The sequence below is a fragment of the Eurypyga helias genome, unplaced genomic scaffold (genome assembly GCF_000690775.1).
Source record: "Eurypyga helias isolate BGI_N326 unplaced genomic scaffold, ASM69077v1 scaffold30138, whole genome shotgun sequence".
NCBI lineage: Eukaryota > Metazoa > Chordata > Aves > Eurypygiformes > Eurypygidae > Eurypyga > Eurypyga helias.
The window spans coordinates 39,013-49,594 of record NW_010265489.1 but is presented as its reverse complement, the minus strand read 5'-3'; the positions used below and the strand labels follow the sequence as shown (position 1 = coordinate 49,594).

The window sequence follows — 10,582 nt, the reverse complement described above, 5'->3', positions numbered from 1 at the left end:
CCCAGCACCCTGCCAGAGACCCTTCCCAGTGTTCCCTTGGGAATGTGAGCGCCAATCCTCACATGGCAACCAGCACTCCTGAAGCTGCAGGAGAGACAGCTCCTTCCCCCCAGGACGTGGGGACAGGGAGGCGGGTGAGGGCAGGCACGGACCCCCGTCACCCGGGAGAGCATGCGGCGGTGGGCAAAGACGAGGGGTTTCAACCTCCCTTCAGCAGCCCTGTGTCTCCCCTGCTGGCCCCAGATTCTCCTGCCAGGTCCAGGAAACCCGTCTGCTCACAGAGGGAAGGAGTCGCTTCATTTCGGCATCACCATGATACTAACAAAAACCGCTAGTAATAAATAAATAAAGGAAGAGCAGCCCCAACAGCCGCCAGCGCTTGCAGGCTCCCTTGAGAGTCCCTAGCAGGCCGGGGAGGGGCTGCATACCTGCTGGGGGGTCCTGGTAGCACTGCCCTGCCTGGGGCCCCCGGGAAGGTGCCGATGTGGTTCTGGTTAGCATGTGGGAGGGAAAACTCCCCGAGCCTTTGGTGCAGCCACTCTCCCAGTGCGGGATGCGGCCGTGTGGCCCTGGCTCCAGGGAACTCGAGCGGGGAGTGTTTAAAATGGCGAGTTCATCCCCAGCTTTGTTTCAAACTGCAGCTTCTGCCTCTTTTGGTAACGGACCCGAACCCTGGGGAAGGCAGAAGAAAACAGAGTCAGCATGTGGAGGGGTGAAAGACAAGCAAGGCTGCCCCACTGCAATGCCCGAGCTGCATGGAAACCCCTGGCCTAGGCCCTGTGGTACCCTGGGATGGGAAACGAATCCAGAGAGTAACCCATGGTCTCAGTCCTGCTCCATCCAGCCAAGTCCCATCTCCAGGGCCACGAGACACATCAGTGAAAGGTCCAGAAACCCTTCCCAGGAACAGAGCCACTGTCTCTGTTCCCATCAGGGTTCCCTGTAATCCCCGCTGCCTTTCCTCACCAACCCCTTTCCTGAATCAATGCTCATTAGCGTTAACTCCCAGCTCCGGCTGCTCCCTGTGCTAGGAAGAACAGCCAGTCACTTTGCCTGCTGCTAATTCTTGGCTTCAGCCACTTCCCGTGAAAATGAGTCCCACAGTCCAGGCACTGTGTGAAGACGTATTTCCTCTGCTGTGATTGAATGCCTCTCTGTCCTCATGGGATGAGATGGAGAGAACAGCCCTCTCCGATCCTGTACTGGTATTTCACAGACGTTGACTGTCTCCCTCTCATTGGTCTGAGATAAGGAAATTTTGGTCTCCCTTCCTGCTCCCAATCACTGCCCCTGCCCTCCCCTGACCCTCTTTCCTCCCCGAGAGGTGGAACAGGAGTTTGCACACAATAGCCAGGTGATTTACACAATGCAGTCATCTTTTCCTCTCATTCCCCACCCTGTTCCCTGTGCATCATTTTTCTGCAGCTCAAGGCCAGGCTGGAGCGAGGCTCCACCCCTTTCTCCCCATCTTCCCTACTCCCTCCATACCTGATTTCATGCAGCTTGACAATCTCATTGATGATAACCACAAGGACCAAGGAAAGAAAACCCAGGAGCCATGAGACCGGGGAGATGGAAACGTGGTTAAAGGTCAAGGAAGAATTGAGGTTTTCCCAGAGTTTCAGGTCCAGCGCGGTCTGTGCCACTTGCCCCAGCAATCTAAGATCAAAAACACGCAGCAAATCTCAGCAGAGCTAACAAGCTTCCCTGGATCTGCAGATACAGGGTTCAGGGTCAGACGTAACACTCCCGAGTTCACAACGGAGGCCCTTCACCAATGCAGCGGTGGAGAACACCTGCCATGTATTATCAATTTCCTCAGGACCAGCAAACTGGGGCTGGAACGGGCCTAGAGCCCTCCTTTCTCCGGAGCGCCTCCTCAGGGCCTGGGGATACTCACACAACAGCCACGGTGAGCGTCCACCACCGGTTGGAGAGGGGGCTCTTCTTCCACAGCGGCTTGGTGCGATGGACGTGGGTGATGGATATGAACACTGCGGCAACGGATGGAAAAGGGGGTTATTTAGCATCGCACCCAGATACAACACAGCACACACCAACAGCCGTTACTCCGAAGGGATATGGGGTCTACGTCCCTGAAACCAACCTTTCATCCAGGGCCCTTTCAGACTCCCCAGGCAATTCCAAGCCCACTAATAGGCGAGGCAGGGGGAGCAGCAGCAGGACCCTGCAGGATACTGTGGGGAGGCCCAGGCTGGTCCGCAGCCTGGCAGGCTAAAGCACACCAGGCAAAGGACCAGAACTAGGGAGCGGGGTGGGTGCCCTTGGCTCTGGGTGCCTGCACCCGTGGGAAGCTCCCTGCCCAGCCTCCGGGGCCTGAGGCACAGAAACCAGCAATGCACACTCTGCAAAGCGGGGCTGCCCCCTCCAGTCAGGAAGCGTGGCTGTCGGCCTGCGCACCCTGCACGTCTCAACGTGCAACGTGCCCGGCACCAAGGCACAGCACCACACGGCACGGTGCAAAGGGAGCAGAGCCCCTTGTCAGCGAGCAGCTGGGCCCACTCTGCCAGGCCATCGTGTGCCGGTGACGAGGGACACCCAGGGCCGGGCTCCCCATCCCTCCCGAGGGTCTAACAACAGCTGCCACTCCAGGGCAGTCACAGTTGCACCAGTGCGGTCTGGGGGAAGGGCATGGAGTGCTTCACAGAGCAGCAGCGGGCATATAAGGACTTCTGAGGCAGGGAATGCTTTTGGGGAGATACAGGATGTTGCTAGCTCATTTGTAAGAAGGCAAAGAGGGATGCTGCTCCTCTGGTGAGGCTGGAAAGGAATCGGCACTTTACCAGGCTGGTAGGAGACAGCAGCAGCTCTGAAGGTGCTGCCTTGAACCTCTCAGGGCAATGCGTAACAAGACAAGGGGCTTTATGCCCGTGCTGAGACCACTGCAGCGTCTGCTTCTACCAGGGAGTCTGTGCTCTGGCACAGGGGGCAACGATGCAAGCTTTCTCCCGGAGTGGGGAATGGACGGCTGGGAAGAGGGACTTACCTGTGTGTAACACAACGAGGCCAGCTGTGAGTTTCTGGGCTACAAGAAGAGCATTGGAAAACGTCCCAAACCAGTCAGGAGCACCATCAGCATTGCTAATAAATGAGAGGACACAGGAGAGAAGTCAACAGTGGGGACTTGCTGCTGGACCTGTCCCCACCAGGCTCATGTCCTCCTGGGGCAGCCGAGAGAACTAAGTGTGAGCTTGGAGTCAGGCTGTCCTAGGGCCAGGAGGCAACAGTGAGCAACTGCCCCAAAGATGCCAACGCCAAGCATCCTATAGGGAAATGCTTTTCCTATAGGGAAAGCATCCAGCCCCCTTCATGGCCTTTATAGCTGGATCATGCAGGAGTCTGTTAGAGGGGAATCGGCCCTACCTGGTAAGGGCAAGAACAACAGGCCCTGCAGGGCAAGGAGTGTGTGCCAGGCTCAGTTCCTCACCTGTGCAGCATGATGGAGGAGCAGGCTGTGAGATTGAGGCTGGTAGTGTTCACCTCTCTGCAGGACTCATGCAGCGTGAACCCGAAGCAGATGAGGCAGGAGCAGATGGTCAGGCTGAATTTTAGCAAGAAGCAGAACAGGAAGTAATGCTGAGTCTGCGAACAAGGGAGAGGCAGGAGGATGACATGGGCATGTCACTGGGCCAACGTGCCCCGCATGAACCGTCAGGGAATCAGTGGCTGCAAAAGACACGCTGTGGTATAGGAGAGATGCTGTGCTGTGGATCTGCCCTGTGGGCATGCTGGCACTAAGGGATTCCCTTCCTGTCCACGCCAGGCTTTTGGATAGCACGGCTCATGCCATGAATCAGTTTACCAAGGGAGATGGGAAGGCACAGGGCCTCAGCTACACATCAGCACTGGGACACAGTAGAAGAGAAAAATAGGTGAACAATTTTAATCTGATGGGCTACCTACCTTCTTAGGAATGGAATTCAAGTTTTTTCCTGTTGCCATGGTCATGATGGAGCTGTGGGGAGGCTTGCCCAGGAGCGAGACGCTGGAGAAAGGTAAGTTAGTCTCTCAGTAACAAGTTCAGGCACCAGAACTATTGCTTTCTTGTCTGTATCTAATTTTTACTGAAATAACACCCTTGGACTGCTTGGAGCATTGGCCTTAGCGTGTGCTGTAAAAGGTGTCATTCACGGCAAGCGCGGACAGGGAGAGAAGTGACCTCCAAATGTGTGATGGGGAAAAAAACCCCACTCGTGGTACCTTGGCCTCTGCCTGACACCCTAGGCTCTCCATCATACTCCACCTAGTGCAACAGTACCAGTATTAGAAGACGACTTTCAGCTGGAAGTCCAAGCCACGAGACACTAGCAGCTCTCAGACAGCAGGCAGGGCTAGGGCAGTGGCACACAAACGCTCCTATCTGTGTTCCCAAGCACCTTGTCAAAGCAGGTGCTTGGAATAAGCCTTGCCGCCGCCTTAGCATGCTGTGGGTGATGTCAGCTTTCTTTTACCAAGGACACAGTGAGACTGGGGGACTGGTTGTGCATCCTGTGGGTGGGAGGTGGGAGATGCTACCCTGCCCGACACTCACCTGAGCAGTGGGTAGCAGAAACAGGAGAGCCACACGATGTCCGTGGTACTGAGGATGGGAGGCAGCTGCACCAGGCAGGAGAGGAACTGGACAGGAACAATCCAGAGGGAGGAACGTGAGCAGTGCTAGGACAGTCTTGTTACCCAAGATGCCACCATCCTCCTCCCAAAACCACTGGGATGAGCTGGTGACTAGGCTGTCACTGCACAGCCCCTCCACATGTTCCAGGCTGCTGGGGGAGGTGCTGCAGGGAATGCTTTTCTCCAGGGAAAAAGTGGTTGTAAAGAAACCTCTGTAGGAGGGTCAGGGAGAAGGGACAATGCAGGCTGAGATCACACAGCCTCCATCTGTAACTTCACTGACAAGCTCTGTAAACCTGACTGAAGGCCACCTTCCTCCCTCGCAAGGCTGCCCCCACTGCAGCCACCCACATCCGTGCTAGCACTCCTGCCCTCCGAGCCGAGTGCTGGCCCCAGCCAGGCCAGGACTCACCTGAATGACAACCAAGGTCAGCTGGCACTGCAGCAGGAAGAGGAAACACTTGCGGATCCCATAGGTTGCATGCCTGGCCTGGAAGGAAACACAAGCCCTCAGAGCCCTCGCTGTGATGGGAGCAGTTATCAGCCAAGAGCAATTACTGGCAGGCAGGGGCAGGACACGTGGGCTGCAGGGGAAGTGGGAGGGGAGAGCAGCTGGACACAGCGTAAGCAAAAGGGAGAGGTCTCCTGCTTGGGTGTAGAGATTGTGAAGGAAAAGCACAGTTTAGAAAAGGGGTGAGTTTGTCTAAACCTCCTGGCTTTTCTCAGGTAATGCTTCTCCCTAGCGCTGCGTTGCTGCCTGGCTAGGGATCTCTGCAAGGTTATACCTTATTATTCATGTTCTGTTGCCACAAGGTACTTTCCCAAACCATCCCCTACACCTTGGACTGGCAGCACTAGGCAGGAAGAGCATCTCTGTTGTGCTTCTTGAACAAAGGACAGGAGACATGAACAAAGCTAATGCTTACTGTGGGCAACGCAACCAGAATGCTCACAGGAGCTCCTGCCTTTCCTCTCTGTTAGCTGCAGGCCGAGGGCTGAGTACGGCAGGGGGATATGCCTGGCTTACCTGCTCTATAAGCCTGATGATGCTGGTACTCTCCTCTTGGCGGAAGGACATGGAGCAAGGCAGGCTGTTGAGCTGCCCTGAGAGCTGCAGCGGGGTGAGCTCATCAGAGGCGTGAGTCATGGTGGTGCTGGTGGCGTAGCCAAAAGTCTCCCAGGAGCAGCGAGATGGGTAGAGAGGGTCCAGTGCTATACTGCAAGGACAACACAGGAGCGTTAGTGAAAGCCCTCATCCCGGTGGAGAAACTGTGTTTCAGTGCAGTCCAGCTTGCAAAGTCATGCTGGTGGTGCCGTGTCACTTCCACCTACCTCACTGGTAGAGGTGTCTTGAGCTGTGACATGAATTTAGGCTGAACTTTCCTAGACTTTCAGTTATTCCCAGAGAAATAATGAACATGTCTGGGTTTGCAGCTCAAGGTCAACAAATCAGCTGATCCAGAGGGGCATTACCACTCTTTCACACCATGAGAAGCATCTGTAATGCCAGCTGGTGCACAACAGTTCAGCATGCAGGAGATTTCTCTCCTTTTAAAGATGGAGAGAAACATCTCTGTGCTCCATGGATCTAGCTAGTCAACCTACCCGATACTACCCCAACACCCCGTACAGAGACAAATGTGGCTAATAACGGACAGAGCACTTGTGAGTATCCCCCTGCACAATCCCCAGGTCTGGTGTGACCCCTGGATGGGCACTCACTAAGTTCAAGGCAAAGGCACCAGGAGGAGTCTGGATCCTGCCCCACCTGATATCACTTTGCAGGAAGAGGCAGCTGTTCCGCAGGTTGGCAGAGCTTCCCAGGCAGCAAGTCACCTCCCCGTACTCCTGCATGATCTTGATCATCTCACACATGGCTGTAAGGGGACAGAAGGAGAAACACTGTTCTCTCATTATGCACACAAAGATGCAGTGTTCCACACACCCTTTCCAGTCTGGATAACAAGCAGTTGGATCCTCTAAAATTACCCCAACCAATACTCATCAGTCACGTATAGTGAGATCCAAAGTCCAAGTACACAATTAGATAGCTAATTAATTGCAGTCCAAGTGCTCTGTGTACCTGCCTCCTGCAGGAACTGAGCTGAGCTTCACAGAACTGTGACCCAGAGACCTGCGTTTCTAGCACATCGCAGAGCTGTAGGCATAACCCGGGGAAATAATACAGACAGCTTCAGCATCAAATGGCTTGTTAGAAAACAGCTGAAATTACATAAACCTAAATAATTCAAACCTAAAATAAATACACAATCATGACTAGTGTTCCAAATCTAAAGGAGCAGAGGGAATATAACAAACCACTCCATAGGGAGTGCGACCCTTGCCGACCATACTCAGAGCCAGCCCCTCACCACTACCTCTAGCCTTCATCAGCCCTTTATTAACACCCTCCTGGAGCCTCTAAATCAAAGTTGCTGTTTGATCTGTCTCCTGTATCTCCGTGCACAGTGGTCTGTGCATATAGGAATTTTCTAGAATGTTCCAGGAAAGAAACCAACCAACAAACCAACCCACCCTTTGCAGATTCCTGTGTAAATAACTTACAGGAATGGCTGGTGCACCCAGACCTGCAGCACAGGGAGGGGTTAGATGAAGAGGGGAACTGCCACTTCTGTCAAAATGAGAGAGGAAATCTACTGGGCACCGTCTGCTGAGGCAGACTGGGCTGTACTGGTCCTCACTGGCACTCTGTAAACTGCACCTAAATGCCAAATCATAATGATTCTTAGCACTTTTACTGTAGACTGGGCAGGTATTAGCCAGCTGAGCACTCAGGCCCTTTCTTAGATAAAATAGTATCTCTCAGATTTTGTCCTTTCTGGTCTCTGCAATCAAAAGCTCTGCAAAGCAGCAGAAGGTGTTAACAGCAAGTGCCAGAGGAAAATTCTTCTGGGACGTGATTTCCAACTTCTATAAGGCAGCAAGGGCTGTGAGCAGAGATCAAAGTCTCCTAGCACACTGATAATGCTTATTTAATAAAAGGCAGTAGCATTTTGGATGTTTGCTTTTGTGTCTCTCACGAATGCAAATTGGAAGGAGTTAGCCCAATGCGGTAGGTAGGGAACAGCTGCATTAAAATGAAGTTAACATCTGGCTTCCCACAGGTAGCAACAGAGGGTCACTAATATCCAAATGCCCTTCTAGATGTCTGCACTGTGTTCCCTTCCCTTCACCCATGTCCACACCCAGATGAGCCAGAGCGAACGGGTGGGGAAGGTACTGGTGGGCAGTAGTAGGGCAGACCCAGGCTCTGTGCCACTTACTCTCCGGGGTGCAGTCTGTGAAGAGGGGCACCAGCAAAGGCACGTTGTCTATGTTCTGCAGGTGAGGTCTCACCTGGTGGATCCCCCGTGGGAGTTTGGCCTGAAAACGAGAAAGAAAAGACTAAGTCGGGGCGCGTGTGTGTGAAGGTGAGGCATTTCGGAGGCAAGTGCTGAACTGAGAATTATGATTCCCAGAATTATGCAACCCCAAGATCAGATACAACCTGATGTCCCCGTAGACAGAAGCTGCCTTTCCCAAGCCACTGTAAAAAGCCTTCTCCTGAAGTTCTACACTGGCAGGTCAAGCTGCCTGTTGCCCTCAGGGTTTGTAAGATCAGCATGACAAACCTGTGCTCAAGGATTCCTAAGGACTTTTTACCTATGAGGAAAATCTTGTTAGAGACTTTGTGCTGTCTTGCAGCAAGTAGATCTATTTCACTTGCTGCCACATCAACGCACGAGGGAAGGGGTCTTGCTTTCTAAACCCAGTCTTAATAGATACTTCTTAAAAAATCTGCATCTGTCTCTGATATTCCTGTAACCTCTGCTGAGTGTGTCCGAGTTCTTTATGAGGCAGAAAAGCTTGTCCCACACTCTGGCTGCTGGGCAGCAACAGCATGGCTCACAGCTGGAGGAGAGACAAAGGTTCTTCTGTCTGCAGGCAATGTGGGGATGCTCCCACTCCCCGCCCGGCACGTGGGAAGGGGACCCAGACGGACGGAGACGCGTCTCTCAAGGCTGACCATGTGTGGTCACCTCCTTTCCTAACCTCCAAATAAAAGTCCTATTCAGCAACAGTGATTAACTGAGAGAATCCCAAAGTTCCCAGCCTCTAGACAGCAAGATGGAAGAGGGTGGGGGAAATCAGGAGTCCCAGTGCAAACCAGTCAATCAATCTGCTTTGAAGAGAAATTCCCTCTGGGAGTAGTGAGGTGATACTGCTGACCATGACAACAGCCCAAGGTGTGTAGGGAGAGGGGGCCTCACCCTGTTACAGTCCTCCAGGAAGCTGGGGATATCGCTGTCTGTTGGCTGAAAGCTGATGAGATCCGAGTGCCCTTCCTCTTCCATCAGCAGAAGCCCCTCCACATCATCTCGAGAAACTGGAGGAGAGAAAAGCGGCATAAACAATAAGCACAAAACCTGTCTCTGCCACTCCTGTGCCACCCACATGGTACATTCACGTGGCACTGCAGCAGCCAGGAAACGTGAGGCCTGATTTTCTAGGTTAGCGACACTCAGATCCCACTCAGTCATCTAAAATGCAGTACTTTAGATGACTAATCTGCTCACAGCTAGGTGAGCTCAGTCTCTGTTCTTCTGAGCCAGGATAGTTTATCTGCCCTGCTCTCCCCTCCTTCTAGTGGAAGAAGAAAGTAAAGAAATCCCACCTGAAGTAAGAAAAAAAAGTAATGCACAGGCAAGAGACCCTCAGTGACTTGATAAGGGCCGCAACAAGACCCCAGAGCATTAATGAGCAGTTGTGAAATCATGGCAGCTGGTGCACAGAAGGATGTTTGTTTCCAAAAACTGTGGTAATGACAGTAGAAAAGTAAGGCGCTCTCGCTCACACACACACACACACCTCAGGCCCATCCAGTTTTGTGCTCAAAGCTCTGAAGGATCAGGTATCTGGTGAGGCCACAGGAACCTATGAATGGGTTTAAAAGAACCCTCCAGGAAACACGTGGCATTCAAAGTGGCTTAGGTGCAGTTCTCTCACCCTGATGTAGGTCATCGTGCAGAGAGCCAGCATGGCTGGGGCTAGAGGGAGGGATCTCTGAGCCAGGCACATCACCATTAGGCGTTAAAGATATGTGGCAATTCCAGCCAGTCTCAAGACCCATCTTCTCCGCAAACACCTGTAGGCGAGCAGACGAAAGGTTTTAGTGTAGCTGTCAGGCCAGAGTACCGCAGACCAGTGCCATATTGGAGCGTAGGTGCCTTCTGGACCCATTAGCTAGCGGAATCAGATTAACCTTAGATTGAACCGGAGCTAAACTCTCCAGTCAGACATCCAGGGGACAGGCAAGTTCAGGGGGTTCAGCAAAGAGAGCTTACCTTGCTTTTGAGCTCATCTTCCAGGGAGAAGTAGACAAAACGAATGCAGGCATTGACCAATCCATCAATGAGGCGGACAATGTCAAGACGGGCCTGATACTGAGATGAGACCATTCCCATGAAGATCTGTCCACTCAGAGCCTGGATACAGTCTTCCTTCTCCATCACTTCCCCAATCCCTTCTTCAGGCATGCAAACAACACGCAATCACATTGAGACACAAGGGGCCATATGTGTGTCAGACAAAGTACACGTGGTGGGAGAAGCCACCAAGAAAACAGGCAGGTACACAGTACCCAGACACACAGAAACATGCAGATACACACACACAGAGAAGGAAAGATGAAGAGACAGCCATTTGTCCCAGCATACCCAATCACAGAAGCGGTTTCAGGACATCCCCACATACGTGACCAAGAATACAGGTGTGAAACAGCATGGAAAGTAAAAAAGACAAAACAGAAGACAGGGATCAGTCACAGGGAATTGAGGCAGAGAGATAAAGGATGTATGCTGCATAATGTTCACATGTGCATTTAAACACATCACACTGTGCTTAAACAACATGGCTAGTCTGGCTGAGGCAGAGTGGCATCAGAGTGTGA

General features: G+C 52.7%; 1 protein-coding gene across 1 annotated transcript in view; it reads right to left on the bottom strand.

Annotated features, from left to right (window-relative positions):
- Window positions 1-599: 599 nt before the first annotated feature.
- KIAA0195 (KIAA0195 ortholog) overlaps window positions 600-10,582 on the bottom strand; it is a 29,516-nt gene continuing 19,533 nt past the window's right edge. Inside the window, exons 17-30 of the mRNA XM_010156768.1 lie at window positions 9,978-10,159; window positions 9,640-9,778; window positions 8,904-9,019; window positions 7,917-8,016; window positions 6,401-6,509; window positions 5,660-5,849; window positions 5,045-5,122; window positions 4,553-4,638; window positions 3,925-4,006; window positions 3,449-3,603; window positions 3,008-3,102; window positions 1,901-1,994; window positions 1,489-1,659; window positions 600-672 (exon numbers count right to left, since the gene is read on the bottom strand). Coding sequence (XP_010155070.1) covers window positions 600-672; window positions 1,489-1,659; window positions 1,901-1,994; window positions 3,008-3,102; window positions 3,449-3,603; window positions 3,925-4,006; window positions 4,553-4,638; window positions 5,045-5,122; window positions 5,660-5,849; window positions 6,401-6,509; window positions 7,917-8,016; window positions 8,904-9,019; window positions 9,640-9,778; window positions 9,978-10,159 — 1,670 coding nt within the window. The remainder of the gene's footprint in view (window positions 673-1,488; window positions 1,660-1,900; window positions 1,995-3,007; window positions 3,103-3,448; window positions 3,604-3,924; window positions 4,007-4,552; window positions 4,639-5,044; window positions 5,123-5,659; window positions 5,850-6,400; window positions 6,510-7,916; window positions 8,017-8,903; window positions 9,020-9,639; window positions 9,779-9,977; window positions 10,160-10,582) is intronic.